Raw genomic sequence first — 16,102 nt, 5'->3', positions numbered from 1 at the left:
ACCACTTCACTTCTCAAGGACAAAACACGATTAACACACCGGACCAGGGTTGCCAACTCTATTATATAATATAGTATTCTTGATAATGTAATGTATGTTCATAGGCACATAAGTGAATTTGCCAGAAACTATCATAACCATAATGTTAACACCAGGAACAGACATAAGCTTATAATGCCTACTACTCGACTTAGTCGAGTTAGCAAATCTTTTGTGGGGCGATGTATATGCTTTTACAACAGGATCCCAGATAATGTTCAAAACAAAAGTACATATTACGTTATTCAAAAGAATTGTTAAAAAACGTTTGTGTGGTAAAGATTACTATAACATAAATGACTTTCTTAATGATACCACAGATTGGGAATGGAGCGACCGCCCTTAGGCTATTAAATAATAAGTTTAATTGTACAATGTTACTTTGTAAATGTTACTTTAATTGTAAAACATATTTTTGATAAAAAAAAAGCCCGCTGAGTTTGTTGCGCCCATTCTTCTCAGGCCCGAGGCATTCATTTTGGAATGGGTGGTAATTTTTTGACTTTCAATAAGTGATTTCACATCCTATTTTGAATAAAAATATTTGAATTTGAATTTGAATTATCCTACTATACCTAGTATTGCCATAAATTTCTCATCCGTAAAGAAAAATTTTCTGTGACCTCCCTTTGCGTACCGCTTCAGCGGTTGTTTCGATTTTACCACCCTATTCTTTTTTAAATTATCAGTTAAGGAATGACCAGTAAGTCATCTTTTAAAATACGCGACATGGTTCTAGGTGCTATCTTCATCTCTTGTAATAATAGAAAGTAGTTGTAGAAATAAAACCTTTTGCTTTTAGATAGGATTTCTTCGAATTCATTCCCTTACTGCTTTGACCACCTTTTTCGTACGAACACGTACTTGGACGGCCAGATCTTTTTCTGTGACAAACAGTTCCTCTGTTTGTCACAGTCTTGTCTCATTGTACCTATTAATAGCCCGATACACAAAAATTTTGCAAATACCAAGCGTATGGAGTTTTAGAAATTGCATTTGGCTCCATACCTACTTTGTGTAACGCAATCACAGCGATTCGGTTCTCTTTATCACCCCACTACATTTTACCATCGCAAATTATTGTACAATGTATTGGCGCCAAAATGAGATTCAATGAACAATAATCATATAAAAATCACAGATTCCAAATGCAAATGTAAAATCTTGTTTATTTTTAATTGTAATAGTATTTATGGCCAGACTATGTATAAGGTGTCTTCCTAATATTCTTTTAAAAGAATAATGCAGTAGAAAAAACAACCATATTTTATCAGCATACAGAGCGCATATTTTTCTGTGATCAAATAAGTGGAAAGATAAACGCAATATAGCCAATATCGGTCTTATAGAAACACAGTTAATGGTGTTTTGTAACTTAAAATGAGATTGTCATGATATTTATAAGGGGTTAGTAAAAATAAAAACATTTAAGCTCAAAGCAGAATCAAAACAAACTGAATCCAAAAATACTATATTCGGTCTTATAAAGGTTGGCTGCCCTAATCACGACATATAGGTATTAGCAAAATAAATTATTAACGGCCGTTTTCAATAACCTATCTATCCTTAGTTTTATTAGTTACTAGAGGTAGACAAATCTATCCTTTTATGCCTACTTACATTTCAATAACCTATCGACATAAAGCATTGTACTATAACTATATTGGACATAACTATGGATAGATAAGGTCTTGTCATTAAACGGTGACAGCGATGTATCCGTAACTAGAGATACGTTATTGAAAACGGCTGTAAGACAACTCGTATACAAAGGGTACGTGTACTTAAACTATTTTTTTTTATGGAATAGGAGGACAAATGAGCGTACGGGTCACCTGTTGTTAAGTGATCACCGCCGCCCACAATCTCTTGCAACATGCATCACAGGAGCGTTGCCGGCCTTTAAGGAAGGTGTACGCGCTTTTTTTTTAAAAAAATATTTAAGATCCATCTTATGTCGAGACAAGGTTGGTAGGTGACCCGTACGCTCGTTTGTCCTCCTATTCCATAATAAAAAATAAAAAAATTATAAGTCTATATGAAGCCTCAAACTTCTAGACAACCGATGAAAATAGGCCAGGCTTAATACTTTAGTGTGTGTGACAAGCTACGTCTTACACTCGCGATTTGTCACATTGTGTTAGTGTGCGGGCATTGCTGAAAATAGAGGTTAATATTCAACCTCATTTATTTTTCAGCCTCAGTCTATCTAGACGTATAAATGATCTATGATAATACTATAATAATAAAATACGCTATTATTTTTATTCAAATAAAACAATGCTTGTATAGTCGGAAATATAATTCGAAATCAAAAATGTAAACAATGGTGTTGCCAACAACAAATAGTAACCTTTTTCCATTGGGCGTGTTGAAATATACTAAAATATCATTTGAAAATTTATAAGTGTAGTCTATATACATATAATTAAATATTGCACAACGTTTTCTCTTTGTAATAAAGCATAAAATACATCCGAAAATCAAAATGTAAATTTGTCAATGTCAAATCTGGCAATGAGATAGAAGCTCTAAACATTTGGCTCGTCTACGGAAGAAAAACGTAAATAATGTTATATAAATAATATCTTGGTCGTAGTGATAGGTCGCAATATTGTTTTGTTCATTCGGTTTCTGACGTTCGTTGTGATTAAAATATTTATTATTTGATAAGATTGTTCAAACTGTTAACGATGTGAACTGTCCTAAAATATACAAATTTTAAGTATAATTCCCGCAAGCGCCACAGGTTGTGCAGAATTGAAAATGTGGTTTGATACTCAAATTTAAACTCGTAATAAGCCTTCTTACAGTGCGTCTTAGAATATCTTATATAGGCAGTGAGGACGGTTTTGTAGATGAAGCATTATTAATGGTCAAATCCAAAAAAAAACACTTAATTCGCTCAGAATTATGAAAGGAGGTTAAAGGGCATACTGCCAAATCTAAAAACCAATTCGGTATTTGTTTTAACATCCCTTACCACTCCCGAAGGTTAGAATCGAACCCGACAACTGCCCGACGGAAAGCGCAAATTATTGAATAGCTCATATTCAAACATATAAATTATGAACAAAACATGATAAATGCTCAGTTACTAGAAATCGTAAAAAGAGAAAAATCGAATTATCAAACTTTTGCTGGGGACAAGTTGGCTGCGGAAAATAAAATTTATTATAAAAGTAACCAATTCCGAATCGTCGACATCAAGCTCTTCAGACCCCGAATCAGAGAGCAAATATTAATATGGAAATTTTATATAAATATATTTATGTTTTATGTATTAATCAAAATAAGTTTATTATAAAACTATCTAGAAAAATGTTGATAATCTCTGAATTGTCATTCTGACAATGACATTTTTGTTTACATTTTTGATCTCGAATTACATTTCCGACTATTGCTACAACTACAAGTTTGTAATATTTACAATACTATGATTACATTAAATTAAAACTGTAACTACGTGGAAGTGTACCAAATTTTAAGGAAATATCACTAAACGTATATCTAGTACATATCTTCAACAAGAACTTTCAAAGTTTCATATTGACCGTGAAATAAATTATAAAAGTTGAAACAATATAAACTCACCACGCCCCACCAAAGTGCTTCAGCAAAATTTTTAAATTTAGTATCCGCCACGTCTTTTTCAGCCAAATACACCAAAAACGATGCAAAGATGAGTCCCAAGAAGCCTATGTACAGTGTTGTAATCAATTCCTAAAAAAAAACAATCCCAGCTGTAAAAAAATGTAACAAAAAGCATCGAACAATGTTAACATAGTAAAGGTTTTCGGCAAGAATCGTTGTAATACTCGCAGTATCTCTTCGTGCAATTTTCCTCCATTCATAGCCCTGTATCAGCCGAACAATAGATTTTTTGTTCAGTCACCAGATATGGCCACAAATAGATCCGTGCTATAGTATTTCATAACGTATTAAGATATTGCTTTTATGTCTCTCGGTCATCACAAATTTAGAGTACAGTTTAAAATATGTGCCTCGGGATTATAATACAAGTATTGCCACACTCACGGACTTGTAAAAAAATAAGGACTCCGTGTCACCTCACATAACAGTGTAGCACCAAAACAAGCCGATTAACGTGTAAATACATAGCCCAACGCACACACTTACACTACTACAGACCGATAGGCGGCCATTATGAGAATTGTCATCGTCTTTAACACATCAGTGTGCGTCTCAATAAAATATTTTAAAAATGTCGTCGTGCGTTGTGAAAAAGTGTAAAAACGATACTATATAAGTATTTGTGGCCATATATGATTATTTAAGGGAGAAAAAATTGTGTAACTAGTATCCCCCGTAACCGCACACACACTAGCATAACGGTGCTTCACTTGCTAATATCACGGCGCGGAGTCCTTCGTTTTTTACTCGTCCGTGCCCGCACTATGTTGTTGGAAATATACAAACTCTACGCGTATATTATTAACTATAATTATAAACTATAATAATATATATAGAGGTATGCATTCAAAATAGATAAAACAACATACGAATGGCGTTATTGCGTAGTAATTAATTCCTTTCAGCTCAATCAGTTAAGAGAGATTTAATAACGCACAACCGTCCATAATACTTAACATAAACTCCATGAAAAATATATACGTACTTGTGACACTATTAATCAATTTAGTAATTTTTTTATTTTAATTTTTTTGGTACTAAAATTAAACATCTAATATAGCGTTATTTTGTGTTAAAACTGGTAATAATGTACTGCTCTTGTTGCTGTTTTATTAAAATAATAATAAGCAGCTGTTTTTGGAACGGCACGCATCGTGCGGAAGTTCCTCAGTCTGTCGCCCTAACCACCGGCGGAATTGTCGTTAACCAACGCCGGCGGGACTCTATTTTTTATATTTATAGTTGTAATATTGTTTTTTTATAAATATGTTATAAATGTAAATGTATAAAATAAGATAAAATTATAATAAAGAAATTATAATAATAATATTGACACACTTTTTACACAAATTATCTTGCTTCAAATAAGGTATATAGCCTGTGTTATGGCTTGCAAGACAACGATATATCTAATGCAATATACTGACTTAAACATACATAAATATATATAAACATACATAAATATATATAAACATACATAAATACAAATAAAAATCCATGACTCGAAAACAAACATCCATATTCATCATATAAATGCTTGCACCTACCGGATCGGATAGCTACCCACTCGGCTATACAGGTCGTCAGATCGTATAGCAAGAAAAGTTATTTTAATAATCTTTTGGCTCATGAAATATATTAAATAATAAAGTATAGAAATCATATATCTGAGGACCAGACCTTTCAGCGACTACTCAACGAGGAATAGAGGAAAATTATAAATTTGGAGGTATATAAGTAACTTACCCACTTTGACAAAAGCTGCGTAAATCGCTATATTAAAGATGTTTCTATCTCGCTACACAATAACGAAAGCTGTAGTAACTCACCGAAATGACTCGCTTTTATGATTCACAAGTTATGATATAACCAAACAATAGACCGCGATTAAGCTTAAACATAATAACAACTCAGTTATTACATTATATTTAATATTAAATTTAAGATTTATGTTTTTTTTTTATGAAAATAAGAGACGAGACGAGCAGAACGTTCAGCTGATGGTAATTGATAAGCCCTGCCCATTACAATGTAGTGCCGCTCAGGATTCTTGAAAAACCCCAAAAATACTGAACGGCACTACAACTGCGCTCGTCACCTTGAGACATAAGATGTTAAGTCTCATTTGCCCAGTAATTTCACTAGTTACGATGCCCTTCGGACCGAAACACAGTAATACTTAGACATTACTGCTTCACGGCAGAAAAAGACGCCATTGTGGTACCCATAATCTAGCCGGCATCCTGTGTAGAGGAGCCTCCCACTGGTAAGTATGTAATTTAGAGAGTATAATGATAAACTTTTACATCAGGTGAAATAATTCATCACCGCCTTGTGCTCGTTTAGAATTGCATTAAAGGAATTATGCACAACTAATCCATAGTTAAATAAATCCTGTTTTTTAAAACAGTTTACTGTGTGGTAAAAAATAATTAAAAATATCTACCACATAATATTAATGTAATAAATAAAATAAAATGAAATGAAATTTGTTTATTGAATGTATCGTGGCAGCATAGTTCTTATCAATTGGTAGATTTTTATATAACAATAAGAAACGAGACGGACAGGACGTTCAGCTGGTTGTAATTGATACGCCCTGCCCATTACAATGCAGTGCCGTTCAGGATTTTTGAAAAACCCAAAAATTCTCAGCGGTCCTACAAATGCGCTCGTCTCATTGAGACATAAGATGTTAAGTCTCATTTGCCCAGTAACTTCACCAACTACCCTTCAGACCGAAACACAGTAATGTATACACATTATTGTTTCACGACAGAATTAGGCACCGTTGTGGTACCAATAATCTAGCCGGCATCCTGTGCACAGGAGCCTCCCACTGGTGATATGGTAGCCTACCTCCAATTAGTAGATGCACAACACAATTCGCCAATAAATCGGCAAACATATATATTTTGACTGTCAATATTAGAATTATTATATTTAATACATCATTAATATACATTTATAATTACATATTAAGCAAAGATAAGCAAAAGATTGTAATCCGTTCAATATTGTTTCATTTCAGAAAATGATGTTGTAGCAAAATTTATTTCACGATGAAATTATTTTAAGTAGGTTGTTTTGCAACGAGATACAGCCAATTGCCGAGTCAATATTGCAGTAGGGGCGAGAAATGCGGGCCTGTATCGTTTTATTTGTTCTGCAATAAGGTCATACGATTTTAACCCCGGCCATTGAGCCGATATTGAGTCCTGCCCCGCTTTATATTACTATCGAAAATATCGCTTGACCAGGTAAGGAAATTAGAGTTATATCCGGTTTGCTTACTCATCCAACACTACACATACAGCAACGTCTATTATAACACTGGCGAATTAACCGGCATCCCAATTTATATATATTTTTAAAATTGTCTTTTTTGTGTGCTACAACAAGTGAACATGGGCCTTCCAATCAAGTATCAAGTATTAACTGTGGGGTCATGCTGCTGACATTGATATAGTGTTTGCTCTGCAAAAGAGAGCTGTTCATGCTTTATATCATCTTGGTTATAGACAGTTTTACAAAGAAAAATTTAAAGAAATAAATATTATGACTGTTAATTGTCAGTACATTTATGAAAATTTACTATACGTTCACAAAAATCGTCATCTTTTTGCTCTTAATAATGATTTTCATTATTATAACAATAGAAATAAGAGATTGCTAACTAATTCTAGTAGGCTTCATAAGATACATCATAGCTTTCAGGGTAAATGTATACACTTTTATAATAAAGTCCCAGCCACTGTTCTATAAATAAATTTAAATATTTTATTAAAAAATGGCTCTGTCGTAAATCCTACTACTCCACAGCTGAATATCAAGTGATCCGACAGCCTGGGACTAGATTATGATTATTTTATAGCAATGACAATACAATATTGTATATTTGAATTAAAAGAACGCAAAAAAAAATGATGGGAGAGTTTCTTGCGGCGCCTCTCTCTCTCAGAGCGCCATTTGTATCCGAAACGGTAGTAGTGTCTAGTATAGTGGAAATGACATCAAAAAGAATTCTAAAGGAATCAATTTTGAGACAATAAATGCCTTTTATGGCGATCTTATAGAGTGAATGTTGCGTTTGAATATTTTATTTACACCTCGAGCGTGAGATTTCTTAAACCAAGTGCCCAAAACCATAGAAGCATATCTGAAACGATTTGATACAAATTACTTTGAGAAGGTTCTTATCAATACATTCATTAATATCAATATTAGTTAGGGCTTATAAATATCTAGGAGATATGAACAAGCTTGTCCCATTCTAAGATAATGCAGTGTAAACGTAAATCCAAGATATGAACTCCCAACGAAATATCATAAGCCCTTCTACCCATTGAAATTAATAGCTTCATCAAAAGAGTTTTTATGAGTACGTTTTAATGAGAAAATGTGGCAAGACGAGCTATTTGTTCATCTGGTTGTTGAGACATAAGATGTTAAGTCTCATTTGACCAGTAATTTCACTAGCTACGGCGCCCTTCAGACCGAAACACAGTAATATTTACACATTACTGCTTCACGGCAGAAATAGGCGCCGTTGTGTTATCCATAATCTAGCCGGTATCCTGTGCAAAGGAACATCCCACTGGTTATTAACAGCAACACAATTAATTACGTTAGTCTCTTTAAGACATAAGATGAGAAGTCCGATTAGCCCAGTAGTTTGACTAACTACATCGTCCTTCAAACGCGTAGCTGTGCTACCCACCTACCTTAATCCTGTCGGAAGAATCCTCCCAATGGTAAAAACAGGTGCTCGGATGGGCAAAGAAAACAATTGAAAACATACATGTACCCACGTAGAAATGCAAATGAAACTTGACTCCTGGTTTAAATCACAAAATGATGAACAGAGAAAGTCGTGGAAGTGTAAAATACTCAACATCCCTCACAATTCCCAACAAAACCACACACAAAACACATGCAACAAACTTCACAAACACCCCTCGCCCACATAATTAACACTCACCCAACACACAACACATAATACGTCCTGTACTGTTTTTGGTTTATTATCAATAAACAAAATCTAAATTACCTTAATTTACCTATTGCGTCCTTTATACATGGAGTATATTTCGATGGACAGGAGCGTTGTTAGCTGCTATACTTTTGCAGCTATCATCGTTTTAAGTTTACGACTTAGTCTAGTGTTTATTAAGTCAATGTCTTGTTTTCCTTGAGCACTGACCTGTATAAATACCATGGACAGGCTGTTCCATATTTTTGACAGCAAATTTTTTGTGCCTATTTGAAGCGCCACTCACGAGCGTCCAGAGAACTAATATTGACGTATAATACAAATGGCTGCGACAGATAAGTACAACACTCTGAAGTATTTTTGAATTCTTAATTAATTTCGTTCGTTTTCCGTGTTATTTATACTTCAAGAATCAACGTAAAGTATACATTTTTTTTGTAAATAGTTTTCCACAATCTATAGATGTTTGCTGAGGTTGTCATCACTAGTTGTCGCTTCATGGCCAACAGCGCCAAAATGGCAAACATTTAACAGGCACAAAAGCACTTTGACAGCCGTCAGTCCATTGGTATACAGTAGAGGTCATTGTCCTTGAGACTCTACGAATATCACAAATTCCAGTGTTACCCCTTAATAATTAATGTAATGAAGTTATAAATATTTATTCGAATAAATCATTCCTCAACCTGTATCTGTTTAAAATTACCTACGCAAAGTAATTAGGTTATGTAAATTACCGACTAAAAATATAATAAAGATTGTGTTTTACGAACAATTTCAACAAACCGAGTTTCACAGAACAATCACTAACGTGTTTAAATATGTCGGATATGGCATTTATATTATTAAGAAAAATCTTCACAAATTATACGTAATTCTGTTCACACCACGTTGAAAGGTGAAACAGCCAATGTCTTTACTCATTGTAAATTTACTGACGCGAGTATTTTACGTCTCTCGAGGCTTGCCACTGAGAATTGTTTTTAAAATAACCTTAAATCTCTGCCTTTATTCACGACCTTTTCGTTCTTATTTATGTAATGTGTATAATATATTAAAGTAAGTCGGTATAATCGAATCATTACTGAACAGAATTTTAGATGCTGGAACACGTAAGCAGATTATTTTGAAGAGATAAATAATTCACAAATCGAAATGAAATCGCTATACTCAGATAAAAGTATTAATTCTTTTATATTTCTCCATATTTTTTATTTGGCCTTCGTGGGCAGGCGTGCAGCATTTTGACCATATTGTCTAATCATTCATAACAATTTAACATACGTACCGTAATTGTCTAGCAATGAAAGAGCAGGATTCTTCAGATCAAATCTATTGGGTAATGTTTTAATTAAAATTTCTATAGGGCACTTTTTGGTTGGGCCTTACTGTCACGTTGAGAATAGTAAAATTCAAAAAAATTTTAAAAAAAAAATGCGTTTACCAATCGTTTATAAATATCTTAAGCGTGACGTTTTTCACATTTAAAGAAAATTTGAAATATTAATCATAACTATGTGATCTTATTTCAGTCTCCATATAATAGGCTTTTTAATTTATATTCACAATTTAATAACTTATTTTCGATAAATTAAAAACAGATATCCTTAAATATTAATTAGATTAATTAATTCGTTGGTTAGCATTGGATGGAAAAATATGGAAAAATAAACCATAGAAATGAAATATGAAATGCAGATTACAGAGAAAGTTGCATGGAAGGGATATAACCGTTTTTCTTTAAGTCATAAAAATATTTATTTAAGCGATCAGAATACCCAAATTTCATTTGAAGTATTCTTAGTCAAAGGAAAGGGATAAGCAAATTTTTCCTGTTTTCAAAATATCTGGGGTTTCCCTGACTGCGAATATTTCAATTATTAATGGAAGTTTGGAGTCCATATCCACTATGCCATTATGCGCGCTTAGGATTGTTGGAATACAAATAATATTTACCTGTCTATGAGCATAGACTACAGAACCAAGGAGCTTCCAAGTTCCACCTCTTCTGTCCATGCGGACCATTCGTAATATTTGGAAGAAACGAAGTCCCCGTAGAGCTGATGCAGCAAAAACCTGACCAGACGATCCCATGCCCAGGACTACCATCGATGCTAAGATTGTTGTCACATCTAAAAAATATCTTGATCAATCCACATCAATATAATTATTGTTAGTTAGCTTATAAAAACCAGCTCATAAAAATGTATGAGGAATTATTCACAAGTACCATCTTAGATGCTGTCATTTTTATTAACTTGGCGTTCCCTTCCTAACGTATGTAAATGTTGAGAATATGGTAATGCTAGATTTTGTTGCGTTGGTGAAATTTACATAAATAACTTCCAAGATCGTAGCGGTTACAATACGGATGCTGAAAATAGATATTATTGGGATTGATTTTCATAAGCGTCTGTTTATTGAATAAGGCTTTTTCAATAAATTATAGGAAAAATACAAGATAAATTGTTATTTGAATGCTTCATCATACCTTCAACGAAAGAAATGTCGCAATGCAGTGTGGCAAATTCAATTAAACTAACATTTATAATAAATATTAATTGACGACTGAACATAAATTTAAATAATTAATTAGACAACGCATGGTCACGCACGGATTACACGCTGATCGCGAAATTAGAAAGCGGAAGAGCGCGCGAACGGGCCTGTCGGCGATTGCGCTTAGTTATTATCTATCATTAAATAAAAGAGTGGCGAGGCACCGTGGTGATCGAAACTATATTTATTTACAGGGAATTTTGTTCAAAAATTAAGTGCATAACTGTTACACATAATTATAACGAGAATATAGTACCGAGTTCTTAATATATTTAGTATGTCAGCAGTCATTTTGTATATCTCAGTATATCTAAAGATACAACCTGCTTATGAAATGTTTGTAATTATATATAGTGAATTTGTCACATTGCATTACGACTTTCTTGCGGTGAAACACTGACTTGTATAAATACCACTGGACAGGCTGTTTCATACGTTTGACAGCAATTTTTTGTGCCTGTTTGAAGCGCCACTCGCGAGTGTCCAGAGAACTAATTACGACGTAGAATTCAAATGGCTGCGAAGGAACGTACAATACTCTGAAGTATTTTTGCATTTTGAATTAATTTCGTTCGTTTTCCGTGTTATTTATTCTTCAAGAATCAACGTTATAAAGTATATTTTTTTGTAAATAGTTTCCCACCATCTATGCATGTTTGCTGAGATTGTCATCACTAGTTTTAGTACCGCAAACTCTAGCTACACGGCCAACAGCGGCAAAATGGCGAATATCAAACAGGCACAAAAACACTTTGACAGGCGCCAGTCCAGTGGTTTAAAGTAGATGTCAGTACTATGAACGTACGACTAACGTACGTCTAGAAGTCATTATATTTTAATTTTGCTAGTCTTACATGCGGAAAACAACTCTCCCATAAAATTGCACACAACATTAATGTATTAAATTATAGTAGCTGTATCGTAAGGTAACGGATATTATGCCCAAGTGGGAGTACCGTGCAGTAATGTTTGCCAGTCATACCTCCTCGACAGACTCCCAGGAGACCAGCTGCCTACCTTCGGCTTGGGAAGTGAAACGGTAGACGAATAACAAATAATATTTATGTATTATGCGCGATACATTATTGATATTACGAACAAATCCTTTATAAACTAGATTTTCAAAAATTTTCCATTTCGATTACTCCGTCGTCTACTCACATAATAATAAATGTGCAATTTTTTTTTGCTACTCAATCACGAAGAAATCTTTAAGCGAACATGAATGAAATTACACATACATTTAAATTATATATCTTATTAGCTGTTATTTTTTTAATAAAACCAATTTTTGTTTGATGGATGAATATTTAATGAATATTTATATTATTTTAAAAACAAACAGAAATGGTTTTAATATTTTCAGCCATTCTAATAATAATATTTAAAAAAAAATATTTTCAGGGAAAATGAAAGTATTTTCCCCTTTTTTTATTGACGTTTTAATCTATGACCTATGTAGTTCTGAAATTAATATTGTGAAAGCTACCTGTATAAAGATAAAACATTTTTTTTTTCTCTATTATATCTGCAATCAGTCCCCAAACTATGCGCAGATGTGTTGGAGCAAAACCCTTTTTTTTCATCTAAGGTTAGGGATAAGTTTCTTCTTTTATACCAATTATATTTCTGTTAGTTTGTGTGTACTCTCATATATACAAAGAAAGCAATGCGCATTCCAATACTGTATTGAAGTTAAACGAGGCCATTCTTTACCTAATGCAGAGTTTTAATGAAACACATGTATTTTTTGAAGTGAAAATTTGTTTAGCGGCGTTGAGCACTTCTCTTGGGATGGGTATACAATGTTAAACTCGCGTCAGGACACGTGGCCTGATACAAAATTCGTAAAACAGTCGTTGAAATTATGGATGAAAGTTAATTTTTCTGAGGGATAAACTTTTTATTGTAAAATAATTATAAAAGTTTGGGAGTGTTAAATTTTTTATGTTATATAAATTGTATTTCTTGTGTACGAAAGCGCAATAAATAAATATTGTATTTAACCACAGAAATGCAAGCCCTTTTATATTGATAAGTAAAGCAATTCGTGCAAAATTATTCCCTAACCATTCCAATATATTCACGTTATTTATTGCACAACGTTAATGTTCAAGTTTTCACTTCTGCCGGCACTCCCGGAATGCAACCCGTATTTTTTTTTTTAATTACTCACCTATGATGCAGAAGGGCCGCCTCAAAAACTTGAGGCGGCCCATAGAACCTTGGTAACGTGAACGACATCCTGACGACCACAACCTAAAAAAATAAAAACTATTTATTACCTATTATAAAATATAGCTCTTAGCTTATGATGCTTTGTTCCGTAATTTGGAATAGCATTTTTTCGCTAAGATAAGAATATTTTTATCGATTATCTATAGGACCAATCTCTCCGCCTTTATTTTAGAAATACATAGAGCTCGTAGCTTGTATGCAGGACGAATAGTATAAGTGCAAATAGTCTAAGAGCTAATAACTATTTCACTTGGTCAGAAAAAATGACATTTAAATATAAATTAGGCATTTGATGCACGTATTTGAAAATAATAACTAAGTAATTAAGATAACTAAGATATCTAAGTATTTAATAATAATAATAACTAAGTAATTAATTAATAATAGCGATTAATACTATTTTATTATAAATTTAATATGCTTTAATAACTCAGAAGTGCTAACGGGGACAGCGCTGCCGATCACCATGTTACCTGTTCCCTAACATACAATAAGAAACTAGACTTAAAATCACGCTCAAAAACTGTCTGAAGCAAAACTCTGCCTACGGACGCGTAGGCAGAGTTTTCCTTCAGTTGTATTTCGACCGGGCTTTAAATACAACGCCACGCAATCACAAAGTGTTCAGTGAAAAACTCTCCAATTCTTCAGCATATCCAATTTAAAAAAGGATAGAGCGTCGTATTTCAGGTAAGTGTCCCTTTAAATTAACAAAACTGTGTAACTAACTTGACGTTTTTTATCATTCTGCTAAATAATAACATTTTAATTGCTAAAACAAAATATTCTTGCCTCGTGTTTGCGTCCGAGCTTCTAATGAGCGTAATAACAATAGACTGAACATTACTGCCACAAAATAAGTTGTTAATTTGAATAAATTGATGTGAAAAAAAAGCCACAAAGAAAATTTAGAATATTAATAATCTATCGAATAAAATAAGTTTAAATAGCTTTCACAGTTTTATGCAGGTTTTATGATAATATTTACAAAACAAATAAAAGTCTATTTTTGAAAAAAAATATGTATCGAGATTTTTTTTTGTAATGGTGTTTTTGAAACTGCAATAATGTAGATAAAGAAATTAAGATAAATATGTCAAAAAACTGGAACCGTAGTATTTGTAGAAGTATGTTAAGTAGATTTTCAAAAATGTTACTTCTTAAGACTATAGCGCCTTAATAAGATCTGTATAAGTTAATGGGCGATTGGGAGTCTAGTTGTTTATTGTACGTCAATGTGTTCGTCTATTTATTGGGAAGATGTTCTACTTATAGATTTTTACACACTTTGAGGGGTGTTTGTGAAACGTTCTTGGAGCTCACTCAAATCGTCGATTTATTTTAGCTCACAATCATCATTGTTACAAACTATTCACTTGTTTTTATGGAATAGGAGGACAAACGAGCGTACAAGTCACCTGGTGTTAAGTGATCACCGCCGCCCACATTCTCTTGCAACACCAGAGGAATCACAAGAGCGTTTAAGGAACCGGCCTTTAAGAAAGGTGTACGCGCTTTTTTTGAAGGTACCCATATCGTATCGCCGGGACGATTTACCTATTACGGATTTGGAACCTTACCGTAACACCGCACAAGGAAGCTCATTCCACAGCTTAGTAGTACGAGGTAGAAAGCTCCTTGAAACCGTACTGTGGAGGACCACCACAAATCCAGATGGTGGATAGATATCCTAATTTGTGGCGTGTCGTGCGAAGGTGGAATTCGGCGGCAGGAATCAGGTTAAACAGCTCTTCGGAACACTCCCCGTGATAAATGCGGTAGAAGACACACAATGAAGCGCCAAGTGATCCAGCCGTTCACAGAGCACTGGGTTCCCAACAATTCGAGCTGCTCTGCGTTGCACGCGGTCCAATGGATCGAGCAGATACTTGGGTGCGCCGGACCAGAGATGACAGCAATACTCCATGTGTGGCCGGACCTGCGCTTTGTAGAGCGCTATAATGTGGGCCGGCTTGAAGTATTGCCGTGCTCTATTAATGACGCCCAGCTTCTTCGAAGCCAATTTGGCTTTGCCCTCCAGATGGCCACGGAATTGGCAATCGCTCGAGATTTCGAGACCCAGTATTCCGATACTAGGCGAGGCTTTAAGGGGAGTGTTGTCGAAAAGCGGTGATCCGGCAAATGGGTTTTTTTTTGTGGTAAACGCGCAAACTTGAGTCTTCTGGGGGTTAAATTGGACAATGTTCAATTTATCCCATTCCGCGACCTTCTCGAGAGAGGACTCGATAGAAGACACAAGTTTCTCCCGGCACTGATCGACGATTTCCCGAGAGAGACCTGCATGGCCCGTGTATATGGCATCACCAGTGCTGTTGTTTGCATAGCAATGTAGTTGGAGGTGTCCAACAAATCATTGATATGCAGAAGAAACAGCGTGGGAGATAGCACACAGCCTTGGGGCACTCCAGCGTTCACCGGCCTTGGAATCGAGCAACAACCGTCGACAACCACCTGTATGCTGCGCGCAGTGAGGAAGCTGGAGGTCCACTTGCATAAGTTCTCGGGAAGCCCAAATGATGGAAGTTTTGAGAGGAGCGCCTTGTGCCATACACGATCAAAGGCCTTCGCTATATCCAGGCTAACTGCCAGGTCTTCCCC

The 16,102-nt window shown here is 34.5% G+C and overlaps 1 protein-coding gene across 2 annotated transcripts in view; it reads right to left on the bottom strand.

Moving 5' to 3' along the window:
- LOC126966311 (potassium voltage-gated channel subfamily KQT member 1) overlaps positions 1-16,102 on the bottom strand; it is a 105,165-nt gene that overhangs the window by 32,101 nt on the left and 56,962 nt on the right. For both annotated transcript variants that reach the window (XM_050810284.1, XM_050810285.1), the window contains 3 exons: positions 13,422-13,504; positions 10,643-10,818; positions 3,634-3,762 (listed from right to left, as the gene is read on the bottom strand). In XM_050810284.1, coding sequence (XP_050666241.1) covers positions 3,634-3,762; positions 10,643-10,818; positions 13,422-13,504 — 388 coding nt within the window. The remainder of the gene's footprint in view (positions 1-3,633; positions 3,763-10,642; positions 10,819-13,421; positions 13,505-16,102) is intronic.

This window comes from Leptidea sinapis, chromosome 10 (assembly GCF_905404315.1).
Source record: "Leptidea sinapis chromosome 10, ilLepSina1.1, whole genome shotgun sequence".
Lineage (NCBI taxonomy): Eukaryota > Metazoa > Arthropoda > Insecta > Lepidoptera > Pieridae > Leptidea > Leptidea sinapis.
The sequence above is the reverse complement of the archived record's forward strand: the minus strand, read 5'-3'. Positions and strand labels throughout refer to the sequence as shown.